At 42.3% G+C, this 18,092-nt stretch overlaps 1 protein-coding gene across 2 annotated transcripts in view; it reads right to left on the bottom strand.

Moving 5' to 3' along the window:
- LOC126062124 (leucine-rich repeat-containing protein 37A2-like) overlaps positions 1-18,092 on the bottom strand; it is a 289,138-nt gene that overhangs the window by 155,435 nt on the left and 115,611 nt on the right. The window contains exon 1 of one of the 2 annotated variants that reach the window (XM_049859239.1): positions 15,366-15,766. The exons of the other annotated variant lie outside the window; for it this stretch is intronic. Within the exon in view, the coding sequence (XP_049715196.1) occupies positions 15,366-15,473 (108 nt within the window). The 5' untranslated portion in view covers positions 15,474-15,766. Of the gene's footprint in view, positions 1-15,365; positions 15,767-18,092 lie in introns of those variants that run through there. 2 annotated transcript variants of the gene reach the window in all.

Here is an 18,092-nt window from a genome sequence, read left to right as displayed (position 1 = left end):
TATAACTAAAAACTCAGAAATAAATATGATTAACTGACTAACTTACAAATGCTGGAGGGATAGCAGGCCTTCAAATGAATCCTTACGTAATTCGGTCAAAGAATTTTCACTGAGAATTCTGGAAAATGAAAAGGTTATTTGTGGATCTAACGCAAATTAGCTACAACTGTTTGCTACCTAGGACTATTCTATGTGGGAGAAACCAGGTAATGGTCCACCTAAATACTCTAATTTCTATTTAATTTAGGGATGGTGACCTCTTTTGATTTTATTGAAAACTTTCTTCTCCTGTCCTCCTTTGTATCCATCTCCCTGCTTCTGTCTCCTCTACCCCCACCCCACACAACCCTATCCACTCTTCCCACGAAGTCATATATTTAATGCTTCCTCTCTAGATCACAAAGTCTCTGTTAGAATTCAACTCTGGGTGGCACCAAGATTGGCAGAACTGCCATTTCCCTGGCTCTCTTCCCAAACCTCATTATGAAAGCCCAACATGGAGCTATGTGAGGGCTGCAAGTGAAGCCATTTGACTCTTTCCCCATTCATTTTTTTGAGAACTGAAATGTGCATAAAGTACATAAAACATGTTTAGTTTAATGATTATAAAGCAAACACCATATAACATCATTCATGTCAGGAAAGAATACTGTCAGCATCCCAGAAGCCCCCAGTGTGCCCTTTTCCAATCACAACCCTGTCTCTGACTCCTATAGGTAACCACTATCCTGACTTTGATGATAATAATTTCCTTGCTTTTTAAATACAGTTTTACCTGATATATGTCAACCACAAACAACATGGCTTAATTTTACTTCTTCTTGAACTTTAAATGGAATCATAGACACATATTTCTATTTCGTTTCTTTCACTCAGCGCTATGTTTGTAAAATTCATTATGTTGTTGCCTGTAGCTGAGGTTGGTTCATTTTAATGCCTTACTGCTGGAAGTCCAATAAGGGAGCCACTAGCCACATGTGACTGCTGAGCTCTTATAAGTTTCTAAGATCAGCAGAGAGAACTGGAGAGAAAGACAGGCTGATACAGAGAATCACTTTCTACCTGATGCTGGGTCCTAGTTTCTGCTGGACCCAGCATCAGGTGGAAATACTTCAAGAGTAATTGACTAATTTCTGGAGACTAGTGTAGACTAGTTTGAAAGACACCTCCTGGAGGCCCAGCCTTGGGGAGAGAGGGGGGCGCGTTTCTGGGAGTTTTAATTCCAGGAGCACTACCAGGTTCTCACTGTGAATCTCAGGAAAATCCCCTCATGATTCCCGAAAGAAGAGGGGAGAAGCTGCCATGACGAAATAGGGCTCTGGTCTCCTTAACAACAACCTGCCCTCAAGGGCTATTACTTTACCACAGACTAGTCAATGTGGGTTCCATCTGAGCCTAACCAAAGTGGGGAGTCCCTGGGTGGTGTAAAAGCTTAAAACTAACTAAAATGTTGGAGGTTCTAGTCCACCCAGAGGAATCATAAAAGAAAGGCATGATGATCTTCATAATGTAAAATTGGCCATTGAAAAACAACTTGCGGAGCACAGCTCTACTTCGACACACGTGGGATCACCATGAGTCACAAGTGACTTCATGACAACTGGTACTGGTTAATCAAAATAGACGAAGCGAAATACTCAACTCCAACTCCCTCTACCCTTTTCCATGTGAACGAAAGAGATTAGCAACTCCAGTTGCCTTCTGGCCTTTGAAGTGGGGGAAGGAAAATACCCAACTGTAGCCCCCTCTAGCCCTCTTGGTTCATCTAAAGGCTGAAGGAAAAAAGCTGAGAAGCACTTGTGAAGGTCACAACCCAGGGACACTGGCTCACTAAGAAACTGAGACTGAATCATAGAATTAGAGAACACTTCCTCTTCCCTCACACCTTACCACCACATGAACTTCAACAGGGTTTTACAGGAAATTGCAGCTAAAAGAATCTCCATTCCTTTTACCTGATATATCATATTCAGTTTCAGCAAAAATTACAAGGCATGCTAAAAAAGCAAAAAACAGAGTCGGAAGATGCAGGACAAGCATCAGAGCCACATTCAGATATAGCTGATATTTGGGCTTATCAACCTAGAGATTTAAAAAAAACTACGATTAATATGCTAATGGTTCTAGTGGAAAAAGTGGATGACATGCGAGGTGAGTAATGTAAGCAGACAGAATAAAAAAACACTAGACATTTAAAAAAATGAGTGATTTAAAGTCAGGAGAGGTGTGCATCAGGGTTGTAATCCTTCACCATAACTATTCAGTCTATACACTGTGCAAAATAATCCCAGGAGCTGCAGTATATGCAGAAGAATGTGGCATCAGGACTGGAGGAAGACTCATTAACAACTTCTGTTATACAGCTGACAAAACCTTGCTTGATGAAAGTGAAGAGGACTTGAAGCACTTATCGATGAAAATCAAAGACCACAGCCTTCAGTATGGATTACACCTCAACATAAAGAAAACAAAAATGTTCACAACTGGACCAATAAGCAACATCATGATCAATGGAAAAAGATTGAAGTTGTCAAGGATTTCATTTTACTTGGATCCACAATCAACATCCATGGAAGCAGAAGTCAAAAAATCGAAAGACGCGTTGCATTAGGCAAATCTGCTGCAAAAGACCTCTTTAAAGTGTTAAAAAGCAAAGATGTCCCCTTGAAGACTAAGGTGAACCTGACCCAAGGCATGGTATTTTCAATTGCCTCATATGTATGTGAAAGCTGGACGATGAATAAGGAAGACTAGAGAAGAATTGATGCCTTTGAATTGTGGTGTTGTCAAAGAATACGGAGTATACTATGGACTGCCAGGATGGCGAGACTGCATCTCACATACTTTGGACATGTTATCAGGACAAGTTATCAGTCCCTGGAGAAGGACATCATGTTTGGTAAAGTACAGGGTCAGTGAAAAAGGGGAAGATCCTCAATGAGATGGATTGACACAGTGACTACAACAATAGGCTCAAGCATAGCAATGATTGTGAGGATGGTGCAGGAATGAGCAGTGTTTCGTTCTGTTGTACAGAGGGTCACTATGAGTCCGAACTGACTTGAGGACACCTAACAACAGCAACAAGAGTGGGAGGGACGGGGAAAAGGGAAGTTAATTGTGATGGAAATACCCCATTGATTAAGGATAGGGTTGCACAGTCAATTATTGTAATTTCTGTCAAGAAGTTCAGCACCTGGAAAAAGTTGAAGTGACAAAAGTTCTGTAATAGATCTATTTACAATGACAAAAAAAAAAAGTAGTTACTGAGGCTGCTTATGTACAGCCAAAAACCTCATGGGATTTGGTGGCCTAGGATCTGGGTTTCATAGGACATTCCAGCTAATTGGCATAATAACATGTATAGCGCTCCTGTTCTACCTCTTAGTTCACTGCGTAGAGCCTGGTGTCTTAAAAGCTTGCAAGCAGCCATCCAAGGTACAGCAATTGGACCCTATTTGTCTGGAGCAACAGAAGAAGAAGGAGAGTCAGGAATAGAAGGAGGAAATGGAATGTGTGGCTAATTGCCTCCATTAACAACTGCTTCCATTGCCATGAGCCAAGAATTAAATGGTGTCTGGCTGACGTTACTGAAGATTTCGATCAAAGATTCCATAGAAGAATCCTGATCAAAAGGGAGAAAATGCAGAAAAGAATTTCAAATTGTCATGGATTCCAGACTTCTTGGAGCCATGAAGTTTGGAGGAACCCCTGAAAATATTGCTCTGAGATAATCTTTAAACCTTAAGTCAGAAATGTCCCTGAAATCTCCTTAAAATGAAACAGTAGTTTAGCTTAACTAGTAAAAAATGTATGCTTTGAGCATTCTGCTCTTTTAAGAACTATCTATATGGGATCAATTTGAGAACAGCAACTTGAAAAATTAGATAGGAACCTTAGGGGGCACTGAACTTATGTTAATGAGGGAGCAAAAACTCAGAAAAGGAGGGTGAAAATGGTTGTACAACTGAAAAATGTAATCAATGTCACTAAATGGAGCATCTATAAACTGTTGAATTGGTGTATCTTTTGCTGTGTATATTCTCAACAACAACAACAAAAATAAATAAAATTTTCTAATAATTGGGAGATGCAGTGAAAGTAGTTGTTTTAGATTGAATTGTGTCTCTGCAAAATGTGTGTCAACTTGGCTAGGCCATGATTACCAGTATTGTGTGGTTGTCCTCCATTTTGTAATCTGATGTGATTACCCATGTGTTGTAAATCCTAACCTCTACAATGTAAATGAGGCAGGGTTAGAGGCAGTTATGTTAATGAGGCAGGACACAATTTACACGATTAGGTTGTATGTGGAGTCAATATCTCTTGAGATATAAAAGAGAGAAGTGAACAGAGAGACGGGAGACCTCATGCCTCCAAGAAAGCCACCAAGAAAGAAACACCAGGAGCAGAGCACATCCTCTGGCCCCATGGTCCCTGTCCTGAGAAACTCCTCAACCAGGGGAAGATTGATGACCAGGACCTTCCCACAGGACCAACAGACAGAGAAAGCATTCCCCGGGAACTGGCACTCTGAATTCAGACTTCTAGCCTCCTAGATTGAGACGGAATGAATTTCCATTCAGGTAAGTTACTTCTGTTATAGGAGCCCTAGATAACTAAGACAGCAGTGCTTAGAGGAAAATGTATAGCATTGAATGCATACATTAGAAAAGAAAAAAAAATCTGAAGTAAGCAGAAGAAAAGAAATAATAAAAATCAGAGCAGAAACCAATGAAGTGGAAATAAGAATAAGGAAAATCAATGAAACTGTAAGCTGGTTCTTTGAAAAGATCACTAAAATTGATAAGCCTCTAGGCAGACTAACCAAGAAAAAAAGAAAGAAGACAAATTATTAATATTAGAAATGAAAGAGGGGCCATCACGACTGATCCCATGAACATTAAACCAAAAACAAAACCAAACCCATTGCTGTTGAGTTGATTCCAACTCACAGTAACTCTACAGGACAGAGCAGAACTGCCCCATAGTGTTTTTGAGGAGTGGCTGGTGGATTTGAACTGCCGACCTTTTAGTAAGCAGCTGAGCTCTTAACTACTGTGCCATCAGAACTCCCTATGGACATTAAAAGGATCATAAAGGAATACTGTGAAAATGTGATAACTTAGATGAAATGGAGCAATCTCTAGAAAGACACAAGCTACCAAAACTCATACAAGGAGAAATAGACAGTCTGAGCAGTCCTATATCCATGAAAGAAAATTAATCAACAACTAATAACCTTCCAAAATAGAAAGCACCAGGCCCAGATGGTTTTATTGTTGAATTCTATAAATATTTAAAGAATAATTAATACCAATCCTTCTAAAACTCTTCCAAAAAATAGAAGAGGAAGGAACACTTCTTAACTCATTCTATGAGGCCAGTATTGCCCTAATACCAAAACCAAAGACATTACTAGGAAGGAAAATTACACACCAATGTCTCTCATATACATAGATGCAAAGATCCTCAGCAAAATATTAGCAAATTGAATCCAACAATGTAGAAAAAGAATTATACACCATGACCTAGTGGGGTTTATCCTAGCTGTGCAAGGCCAGTTTAACATTTGCAAATCAATTAATATAGTTCATCGTATCAACAAGCTAAAGAAAAATCATATGATCATATTTATAGATGCAAAAAAATCATTTGACAAGATCCAACACCCATCCATGATAGACTCTCAGCAAACTAGCAATAGAAGAGAACTTTTTAAACTGAATAAAGAACATCTACAAAAACCCTACAGCTAACATAATACTTAGTGGGGAGAAACTAGATGCTTTCCCCCTAAGATCAGGAACAAGACAGGGATGTCCCCTCTCACCACTCCTATCGACATTGTATTGTAAGTTCTAGCTAATGTAAAGAAAAGGTATACAGATTCAGAAGGAAGAAATAAAACTGTCTTCGGAAGAAAGAAATAAAACTGTCTTCATCCACAGATGATATGACTGTCTAGGAAATCCCAAAGAATTGACAGAAAAATACTTGGAACTAATAAGTGATTATAGCAGGGTTGCAGGGTACAAAGTTAATATACAAAGGTCAATTACTTCCCTATATACCAGCAATAAAGAACTGGAATTTTAAAGTAAAATCATACCATTTACATTAGCACTAAAAGAAATGACATGCTTGGGTACAAATCTAACAAAATTTATACAAGATCTATACGAGGACAACTACTAGACTCTGGTGAAAGAAATTCAATTTCTAAATAAGTGGAGGGATATTTCACATTCATGGATAAGAAAACCAAACCCAACCCATTGCTGTCGAGTTGATTCCGACTCACAGCAACTCTATAGGACAGGGTAGAACGGCCCCATAGGGTTTCCAAGGAGCAGCTCATGGATTTGAACTGCTGACCTTTTGGTTAACAGCTGAGCTCTTAACCTTTGTGCCACCAGGGCATTTACGGATAGGAAGACTTAGTATTATTAAGGTTGCAATTCTTCTCAACTTCATCTACAGATTCAATGCAATACCAATCAAAATCTCAGCAAGCTATTTTGTGGATATTGACAAACTGATTTACCAAGGCAGGAGACCAAGAAATGGCCAACAAATAATGAAAAATAGAGTTGGAGGACTGGCATTATCCTACTTCAAGAGTTACTCTAAAGTTACAGTGATTAAGACAGTGTGGTATTGATGAAGGAATAGGAAAATAGATCAGTGAAACAGAATAGAGACCATAAATTGACCCACGCAAATATAGTCAACTGACCTTTGACAAAAGGAGCAAAGGCAACTCAACAGTGAAAGGATAGTCTTTTTAACAAATGGTACTGGGACAGCTGAACATGCACAAGCAAAAGCATGAATATGACACAGCCTGAAACTTTCCCAAAAATTAACTCAAAATGAATCACAGGCCTAAATATAAGATGCAAAACGTTACAACTTCTAAAAGATAACACAGGAAAAAAATCTAGGTGACTTGGGTTTGGACATAGCTTTTTAGATACAGCATCAAAAGTAAGATTGATAAAAGAAAAAATTCACAAGTTGGACTTCATTAAAATAAAAAACTTCTGCTCTACAAAAGATACATTTCAAAAATTTTTATTGTGCTTTAAGTGAAAGTTTACAAATCGAGTCAGTCTCTCATACCAAAAATTTCTATACACCTTGCTATTTACTTCTAGTTGCTGTTCCCCTAATGAGGCAGCACATTCCGTCCCTCTATTCACTGTTATCGTGTCCATTTGGCCAGCTTCTGACCCCCTCTGCCTTCTCATCTCCCCTCCAGACAGGAGCCGCCCACATAGTCTCACGTGTCTACTTGATCCAAGAAGCTCACTTCTCACCAATATCATTTTCTACCCCATAGTCCCGTCCAATCCCTGTCTGAAAAGTTGAATTTGGGAATGGTTCTTGTCTTGGGCTAACAGAAGGCCTGGGTACCATGACTTTGGGGGTCCTTCTAGTCAGTCACACCATTAAATCTGGTCTTTTTAGGAGAATTTGAGGTCTTCATCCCACTGCTCTCCTGCTCCCTCAGGGGTTGTCCGGGGAGTCATTGGTTGTAGCCGGGCACCATCTAGTTCTTCTGGTCTCAGGCTGATGTAGTTTCTGGTTTATTTGGCCCTCTCTGTCTCTTGGGCTCATAATTACCTTGTGTCTTTGGTGTTCTTCATTCTCCTCTGCTCCAGGATGGCTGAGACCAAATGATGAATCTTAGACGGCCGCTTGCTAGCATTTCAGACTCCAGACACCACTTTCCAAAGTGGGATGCAGAATGTTTTCTTAATAGATTTTATTATACCAATTGACTTAGATGTCCCCTGAAACCATGGTCCCCAAACACCTGCCTCTACTACGCTGGCCTTTGAAGCATTCAGTTTATTCAGGAAACTTCTTTGCTTTTGGTTTAGTCTGGTTGTGCTGACCTCTCCAGTACTGTGTGTTGTCTTTCCCTTCACCTAAAATAGTTCTTATCTACTATCTAATTCATGAAAACCCCTCTTCCTCCCTCCCTCTCTACTCTCGTAACCATCAAAGAATATTTTCTTTTCTGTTTAAACTATTTTTCAAGTTCTTATAATAGTGGTCTCCTCAATATTTGTCCTTTTGCAACTGAGTAATTTCACTCAGCATAATGCCTTCCAGATTCCTCCATGTTATGAAATGTTTCACGGATTCATCATTGTTCTTTATCAATTTATTGTATTCCATTGTGTGAATATACCATAATTTATTTATCCATTCATCCGTTGATGGGCACCTTGGTTGCTTCCATCTTTTTGCTATTGGAAACAGTGCTGCAATGAACATGGCTGTGCATACACCTGGTTGTGTAAAGGCTCTTATTTCTCTAGAATATATTCCAGGGAGTGGGATTGCTGGAACGTATGGTAGTTCTATTTCTAGCTTTTTAAGGAAGCACCAAATCGATTTCTGAACTGGTTGTCCTATTTTACACTCCCGCCAGCAGTATATGAGTGTTCCACTCTCTCCACAACCTCTCCAACATTTATCATTTTTTTTTTTTGGATTAATGCCAGCCTTGTTGGAGTGACATGGAATCTCATCGTACTTTTAATTTGCATTTCTCTAATGCCTAAAGATCATGAGCATTTCCTCATGTATCTGTTAGCTACCTGAATGTCTTCTTTAGTGAAGTGCCTGTTTATATCCTTTGCCCATTTTTTTAATTGGGTTATTTGTCTTTTTGTAGTTGAGTTTTTGTAATATCATGTAGATTTTAGAGATTAGACAATGATCAGAAACGTCATAGCTAAAACTTTTTCCCGGTCTGTAGGTAATCTTTTTACTCTTTTGGTCAAGTCTTTGGATGAGCATAGCTGTTTGATTTTTAAGAGCTCCCAGTTATCTAGCTTTGCTTCTGTAAAGACACTCTAGGAGAGTGAAAAGTCAAGCCACAGACTGGGAGAAAGTATTTGCAAAACACATATCTGGTAAAGGACTTGTATCCAAAACATACAAAGAACTCTTAACACTCAACAATAAGAAAACAAACAATCCAGCAGAAGATCGGAACAGATACCTCACCAAAGAAGATATACAGCTGGCCAAAGCTCATCATCATATATCATCAAGGAATTGCAAATTAAATCAATCAGATGCCACTACACACATATTAGAATAGCTAAAACCCAAAACACTGATAACACCAAATGCTGGAGAGGATATAGAGCAACAGGAACTCTCAGTCATTGCTGGTGGGAGTGCAAAATGATATGTCCCCTTTGGAAGACAGCCTGCAGGTTCTGACAAAGCTAAATACGGGCTTATCATACAACCCAGCTAATGTACTTCTGGGTATTTACCCAAATAAATTGAAAAGCTTATGTCCACAGAAAAAACTGAACAAGAATGTTTATAGCAGCTTTACTAATCATTGCTAAAACTTGAAAGCTGTTCTAGAGGAATTAATAAACAAACTGTGGTGCATCCATACAATGGGGTATTATTCAGTGATGAAATGAGCTAGCAAGCTATGAAAAGACATGGAGGAACCCTAACCACACACTGCTAGGTGAAGGAAGCAGCCAGTCTGAAAAAGCTACATGCTGTATGATTTCAACTACTTGACATTCTAGAAAAGAAAAACTAGAGAGATAATAAAACGATCCATGGTTCAGGGTTCAGGGGGAGGGTGAGAGGATGAACAGGTGGACCACAGGGCATTTTTAGGACAATGAAACTATTCTGTGTGATACTATAATGATGCACAGAGGGCATTAGGCATTTGTGAAAACTACAAGACTGCACAATAGGAAGAGTGAACCCTAACGTAAAATATGAACTTTAGTTAATAGTGATGCATCAATAGGGATTCCTCAATTGTAACAAGTGTATCACAGGCATATAAGGCGTTAGTAGGAGAAACAACGAGCAGGGGTAGCGGCTGTTTGGGAACTCTGTACTTTCTGTGCCATTTCTCTGTAGACCTAAAACTGCTCCAAAAAGAAAAAAGTCTGTTTTAAAAAAAAATGAAATTGGACTTTTTCCTAAAAGAAAGCAAATCTCATTTGGCTGATGTGTTTGACAGTGAGGACTAGCTTTGCCGATTAGATTCTATGCCATTTTCTACAAGCTGAATGAGTTATACAATTAACATATACTTAGAGCATATGATATGATAAAATAATTTTATAAAAATGTTAACTAATCTCCTTGTGTTCTATGGGCCAGAAATGGACTCTACCGATGGACCTTTAAAAAGGGCGCCATTGTTATTGGTTCCTCCTGGAGGTAAGGACAGCCTCAGCAGAAAGAAGCTGGCATCATACAGTTGTATGTGGAAGCTGAGGGGTCTTCATGAGAAGCCAGCTGGAGAAGAAGCACCACCAGGGCAAGGGAGTGACAGCTGGACAACTCCAGTGGTGCTATTTTTGAGAAACCCAGGAAGCGAGGAATCCCTCATGGGAGATGCAACACCCAGAGGGCACCACTACCAGAGGATATCAGCCCCTTCGTCTCCACCAGTCTCCTCACCAACTTTTAAGAAGCCAGAGGCAGCCAGCTGAATGGAGGGATGGAGAATGAGAGATATGGGCAAGGAAACAGAGAAGAAGCCAGCCAGGACCCCTCTTCACATTGTAAGCATCTAGGTTTAAAGAAAGGCTCAGGCTGGGGGAAAGGAGAAGTTTTCAATTCTTTGAGAGTATAGACTTATGTGACTGAGACACTGGACTGGAACTAGCACTGTTCTTGGGACTGAAAGTGATCAGAGGAATTTTATTATCTCAGTGACCGGAAAAGCTATAGGGCTTCCCAGACTTCATCTATGGGATTCCATCCACAGGACTGTGAAGTCCTCCGATTGTATTTTTATACATATAAGATAAAGTTCCTCTGTACTTTCAAGAAAACAAAATCAACCCCTCCCTCAAAAGTGCTCCAATAAACATCCTTGCCCTTAAAAAAAAGAAAGTCTACTGGAAGAAAAAGGCAAAAAGAAAACACACACGCACAATAACCCTACTCTGCTATATGTCAATATGGATGTAGGCAAATGCGTGGAATATGATCCAGAAAGATGTACACAGAACTCAGAGAAGTGGTCACTCAGGGGTGGGGCGTTAGGGAACAAGGAGAGTTCTCACGATACCTGTTATTTCAGTGTTATACACAGAGAAGAGGATCATGTATTATTTATCAAATGAGAGATAAATTTAAATTGCATCTTACTTGTTTTAAAGACAATCCACCAAATTCAATTTTAAAAATCACCATAGAGGTAATCAATAGAAGTCAGTTTGGAATATGGAGAGAGGAAAACATCTTTTCTCAGAGGTATTGACATCAAAACTCTGGACCAAGAAGGCTCTTATAATGTAGTTAGCTTTCTGTATTCGTATTTGGAGAGGATATACTCACAGTTTCTCAGTCCAACGGTATGCCTTCCAAATATTTTCCTCAATATAAGAAATAGAGTTTCCTTGGAAATTTCTGTGAAGAAACACAGGTCATATCTTTCAATATGTAGGAATACGAATGAACAGAATAACTAAAGAATCATGGCAACCTTCCCGGAAATATTCAGATGCAGAAAATATCAGCTTTCTAACTTCCACGGCTGTCAGCTGCCAAATTGGTTCAATTCAGACAGACAGACTGTGGGGGGCAGTGGCACAAATGATAAGGCCAACTGCTCAGAACCTGAACTTCCTATCTGCCCAATTCTCCTCCTTTATCATTATCAGCAAATATGCACACAGATAATGCTTGCTGGCAATGCCAGAGATTGGGTGAAAGGCCCGCTGTTGAAACCTCTCCAGGTGGTGGAAGGATAAAGGCCATTAGAAACTAGAAGAACCAATGGACTGGAGTGGAAAGATCTCTTAGGCATACTGCTTAACGAAAAACTGAGAATCACTGCTGAGCAAGAAGTATTGTCTTAAAAAAAAAAAAAATTACCTCCTTAGAAAAACAGGAATATGTATGTAAACACGTATATGTATGTAAATGCAAAGGGAAGAGACTGGAAGGAAGGACACATACTCAGGGAGAAGGGTGGGAAGGGGAAGGGGAGGGGACTTTCACATTTTATGCTATATTCTTCTGTGACGCTTTTTAAAATTGTTATACTGTGGAAATGTATCCACGAATGACATAAGTTTAAAATAAGTTGTTAAATTCCCGAGGTGTGGTTTCAACCACTAACTCTGTAAATAACTGTGACTCTTTCCTTCAACTCTGTCCTTTTCCCTCAGCAACAACTTACCTAGTCAGTTTATAAAGTCAAATAGGTGGCACTTGAAATTAAGTCAAAACAGTTAAGTTGCCTGCCCATCTGCCTGGTGGACATTTCCACTCCACCAGAAACTTTCTGATTGTTTTATTCTCACCAGCAAAGGATGCCTGAAACTGAACTCAACTTCCCCAAACTGGCTCTCCTTCCTGACTGATGGATCTCCATCTGTGTGTTCTACCAGTTTGCTAATCGTGCAGGGCAGAAACTTTGGAGTCGTATTTGAGTTTTTCTCTTTCATGTACACTGCTTCCCCAACTCTCTAGTCCATCATCAAATCCTGTCCTTTTTTTTGAAGTGCTCCCAGGATTCTCTTTCCATTCCTAACACAACTGCTCTGATTCAGCCCCTTTTTGCTTTGCTCACAGGTTTTGCTAGACCTTCCTATTCGGTCTCCCTGAATCAAGTTTTCTTCTCCAGGCGGCCCTACACTTGGATTCTAAAATAATTTTCCTGTTTTAATTACTTATCCCTCTTGCTTGAAAACTTGCAATGGCTCTCCATATCTCTCAGTGTAACTTCCAAACCTCTGTAGCTGATATTCAACGTTTTTCACAATCTCATTTTGCATTGCTTCCTAACCCAATTTTTTGTAGCCAGGCTGGTCTACTAAATCCTGACCATTCCTGCAGCCATGCCTTTTCCTAGGCTGTATTCCCTGTTTTTCTCTATTTAGCAAATCCTAGTCGCTCTTTGGAGCCCTGGTGGTGCAGTGGTTAAGAGTTTCCTGCTCACCAAGAGGCCAGCAGCTCGAATCCACCAGCCACTCATTGGAAACCCTATGGTGCAGTGCTACTCTCGCCTATAGGGTCTCTATGAGTCGGAATCAACTCAACGGCACCACGTTTTGGTTTCTGTCACTCTTTTAGCTAAAGTTTTATCTTGCCCATGCAGCTTTCTCTGTCCTCCACATGCAAACGATTACGGATTGTGGTGAATTATCCCACCTATGGTCTGCAGCTCTTTTACTACATAATTATGCGCCACTTCCCTTTTCATGTATACTCTTTTTCGCCCATTTATCGTTGTTATCTTCCGAAGCTAATGTCCTATACTTCTGTGGCTCCTACATACAGCGCCTAGCCCTGGATTGGGCACAGAACAGGTGCTATATCTGCATTATACAGATGACACAACCTTGCTTGCTGAGAGTGAGGAGGACTTGAAGCACTTACTAATGAAGATCAAAGACCACAGCCTTCAGTATGGATTACACCTCAACATAAAGAAAACAAAAATCCTCCCCAACTGGACCAATGAACAACATCATGATAAACAGAGAAAAGATTGAAGTTGTCAAGAATTTCATTTTACTTGGATCCACAATCAACAGCCATGGAAGCAGCAGCCAAGAAATCAAAAGACACAGTGCATTGGGTAAATCTGCTGCAAAGGACCTCTTCAAAGTGTTGAAGAACAAAGATGTCACCTTGAAGACTAAGGTGCGCCTGACCCAAGCCATGGTATGTTCAACTGCATCATACATGTGTGAAAGCTAGACAGTGAATAAGGAAGACCGAAGAAGAATTGACGCCTTTGAATTGTGGTGTTGGTGAAGAAATTGAATATACCATGGAATGCGAGAAGAACGAAGAAATCTGTCTTAGAAGAACAATTTTTTTTTTTTTTCAACCAGAATGCTCCTTAAAAGCAAGGATGGCGAGACTGCATCTTACATACTTTGGACATTTGTCAGGAGGGATCAGTTGCTGGAGAAGGACGTCATGCTTGGCAGAGTACAGGGTCAGCGGAAAAGAGGGAGACCTTCAACGAGGTAGATTGACACAGTGGCTGCAACAATGACCTCAAGAATAACAACGATTGTAAGGATGGCACAGGACCGGGCAGTGTTTCGTTGTGTTGTGCATAGGGTCGCTGTGAGTTGGAACTGACTCGATGGTACCTAACAACAACAACAACAACTTATATGTAAATTCAGGGTCAAAGATCAATCTGGACCTGAGGGATAAAATAATAATAGCTAACATTCACATATGCTAGGTGCCGATATAAATGCTTAACATGTATGAACTTATTGAAATTTCACAATAACCCTATGGAATAGTAATTTTACAGATCAGTAAATTGAGTCACAGGGCTGGGTTCAAACCCAGGCAGTTTGGCTCCAGAATCTTTCTCTTTAACCACTTTGTTGTATCCTCACCAATAGGATGGAAAAAGGAACACAATCCTATAAAGAGGATGGAGCAAAACTGGGAATAGAGCAGAGGTTGAGGCATGAAATGATGGGGCTAAAGAAGAATGGGTAAGGAAAAATAATAAGGGCAATCACAAGCAAAAGCCTGGGGAAGTGGGCACGATAGTAGCAGAAGAATGAGGATAAGGAAAAGTTGACAAACAAAAGGTAAAAAAAAAGTCGTTCATAATGGGTTGGGAAGATGAGGGAGCCCAGGAAGGCTTGAAGGAAAAGGCTGTCATGTTAAGCAGAGTGCAGAGGACAAATGAGGAAAGGCAATGCTTACAAGACCGTGAAGGTGCCATTGTACTCGTTGGGCTCTGGCACAGGCACTCTGTGGAACCTCTTCTCTGGGCGGAGGCCAGTACAGGACAGCGTTTCACCTTGGCAGACACAGAGCTCGCATATGCTCATTCCGTTGGTGGCGTTCTGTTCCCACTGCACAGTGAAAGGCATTGGTGCCCTTTTTGGGGTGTAATGTATAACAGCATTCTGTTCCTGTAGCTCATCTAGAGCCATTTCTGTCCTTTCTAGGGGGTGATGTGTGATGGCCTTCTGTTCCTGTTGCTCTGTGAGAGCTTTCTGAACCCTTTCAGGGGTGTAATTTACAGAAGGCACCAATAATTGCTGAGTCGCTGGGGGAAAAACAACCGCCTCAAATGACCCTGGTTGCTGACTTACTGCAAGCTCTAGGTCCAAAGGTTTAACTGTAACTCGCTTTGGAGGAGATGTGGCGTTCTGCAGGGCTGTAGAATGTGTGACCTCCACAGTGGGTTCTGGGGACACAGTAAGTTCTAGATCCAAAGGTTTAACTGTAACTCGCTTTGGAGGAGGTGTGGTCTCCTGCAGGGCTGTAGGATGTTCAGTCTTTGAAGTGAATTCAGGAGTTACTGTAAGTTCCAGGTCCAAAGGTTGAAATATAACTTCAGTCAGGTTTGGATGCTGAGGCTGAACCTGGTCTGGAGGTGGTAATGTCACCTCGGGACGCTCTGGAGAAGAAGTTGTATTATTCTGCAGGACTGTAGAATATTCAGCCTCCATAGTGGGTTCTGGGGTTATGGTAAGCTCCAGGTCCAGAGGTTTAACTGTGACGTTGGGTAAGTTTGAATGCTGAGCTTGATCCTGACCAGTAGGTGAAACTGTCGCCTCATGATGTGCTGGATGTTGAGCTACAACCCCCTTAGGAGGCTCTGGAGGCCGAGTTGGAGTCCTCTGCTTGGTTGGAGTATTGGGTTCTGGTGATATGGAAAGCTCCAAGTCCAAAGTTTGAATGGTGACTTGCTTTGTAGGAGGAACTGTGGTCTTCTGCAGGGTTGTAGAATATTCAACCTCCATCGTGGGTTCTGGAGTTATGGTAAGCTCCAGGTCCAAAGACTGAGCTGTAATCTTGGGTAAGTTTAAATACTGAGCATGATATTGACCTGTTGGGGAAACTGTCACCTCTTGAAGCCCTGGAAGTTGAGCTGCAACCTCCTTAGGAGGCTCCAGAGGTTGAGCTGGGGTCACCTGTTGGGTTGTCGAAGAGCCCTCCACCTTAGGAGGCTCTGAAGACTGTGCTGGAGCTCCCTGCCAGACTGGAGTATGTTCTACCTCCTTAGGGGGTTCCGAAGGATGAACTGGGGCCTCCTGTTGAGTTAGAGAAGGTTCTGCCTCTTTAGAAGGCTCAGATGCCTGAGGTGGAACCTCTTGCAAGGTTGGAGGAGACTCCACTTCCTTAGGGCGCTCTGGAGGTGAGGCTGGGGCTTCCAGTTGGCTTGGAGAAGGTTCAACCTCTTTAGGGGATTCTGGAGGTTGGGAAGAGGCTGTATGCTGGACTGAAAGTGGTTGGATTTCTGGAGGTAGAGCTGGGGCCTCCTTCTGAACTGGAGAAGACCCTACGTCCTTAGGTACTTCTGCAGGTGCAGCTGGGACCTCCTGCTGCACTGAAGATGGTTGTACATTTGTAGGAGGTTCTTGAGGTAGAGCAGGAGCCTCCTGCTGGACTGGAGAAGACTGGACTTCCTCAGGGGGCTGTGAAGGCTGAGATGGAGCCTCTTGCTGGGTTGGAGAAAGTTCTACCTGCATAGGGGGCTCAAGAGACTGAGTTGGGATCCCCTGCTGGGCTGGAGAAGGTTCGACTTCCTGAGGGGGCTGTGGGGGCTGAGATGAGGACTCTTGCTGGATTGGAGATGGTTCTACGTGCACAGGAGACTCAGGAGACTGAGTTGGAGCCTCTTCCTGGGCTGGAGAAGGTTCAACCTTCTCAGGGGGCTCTGGACTCTGAAATGGAACCTCTTCCTGGTTTGGGGAAGTTTCCACCTGGGTAGGAGACTCTGGGGGCTGAGAAGGAGTCTCCTGCTGGACCAGAGAAGATTCTACCTCCTCAGTGGGCTCTGGTGTAAGAGCTGCGACCTCCTGCTGGGATGGAGAAGGTTCAGCCTGCGTTGGGGGCTCGGGAGACTGAGCTGGGTCCTCCTGCTGAGCTGGAGAGGGTTCAAACTCCTTGGGAGGTTCTGGAGTCTGAAATGGGATATCATTATGGTTTGGGGGAGTTTCCACCTGTGCAGTAGACTGTAGAGGCTGAGGTGGAGTCTCCTGCTGGACCAGAGAGGATTCTACTTCCTTAGGGGGCTCTGGAGTAAGAGCTAGGGCCTCCTGATGGGATGGAGAAAGTTCTGCTGGCATAGGGGGCTCGGGAGACTGAACTGGGGCTTCCTGCTGGAATGGAGAAGATTCAATCTCCTTGGGGGGCTCCGGAGACTGAAATGGGACCCCCTTCTGGTTTGAGGAAGTTTCCTCCTGTGTAAAAGGCTCTGGAGGTGGAAGTGGAGTCTCTTGCTGGACCAGAGAAGGTTGTACCACCTCAGGGGGCTCAGGGGACTGAGCTGGTGCCTCCTGCTGGGGTGAAAAAGGTTCTAACCCCTCAAAGGGCTTTGGAAGGTAAATTGGGGCTTCCTGCTGGACTGAAGAAGGTTCAGCCTTTTCAGGGGGCTTTGGAGGCTGGGATGAAGCCTCTACTTGGGTTGAAAAAGGTCCAGTCTCTGTAGGGGGTTGTGGAGATATAGTAAGCTCCAGATCCAGAGGTTTTCCTGTGATATGGGGCAATGATAGATGCTGAGCTTCACTCTGACCTGTGGGTGAAACTGTCACCTCATGATGCCCTGTATGTTGAGTTCCAACCTCTGTAGGGGGCTGTGAAGTCTCAGCTGGGTTCTCCTGTATGTTTGAAGGAGGTTCAAGTTCCTCAGGTTGCTCAGAAGATTGAGTTGGGGCTTCCTGCTGGCCTAAAGGAAGTTGGACCTCTTCAGTGACATCTACAGGCTCTGTTGAGTCTTTCTGCTGGACTGGAGAAGGTCCAACCTCCGTAGGAGACTCTGGAGGCTGAGTGGAGGCCTCCTGCAGGGCTGCATATGGTTCAGTCTCCTCAGTGGACTCTGGAGGCTGAGATGGGGCCTCCTGCAGGGCTGGAGATGGTTCAACCTCCTCAGTGGACTCTGGAGACTGTGATGAGACCTCTTGCTGGTCTGGAGAAGGTAAATCTTCTGTAGGATGCTCCGGAGTTTGAGTTGGGGCCACCAGTTGGCTTGGAGAAGTTTCAACCTCAACAAGGTCTTCTAGAGATTGAGTTGTGGCCTCCTGCTGGTCTGGAGAAGGTTGAACCCCTGCAGTGGTTTCTGTATT

The sequence above is a fragment of the Elephas maximus genome, chromosome 19, assembly GCF_024166365.1.
Source record: "Elephas maximus indicus isolate mEleMax1 chromosome 19, mEleMax1 primary haplotype, whole genome shotgun sequence".
In the NCBI taxonomy this organism is placed as follows: domain Eukaryota; kingdom Metazoa; phylum Chordata; class Mammalia; order Proboscidea; family Elephantidae; genus Elephas; species Elephas maximus.
Note: the sequence above shows the minus strand (reverse complement) of the source record. Positions and strands in the feature narration are given on the sequence as shown.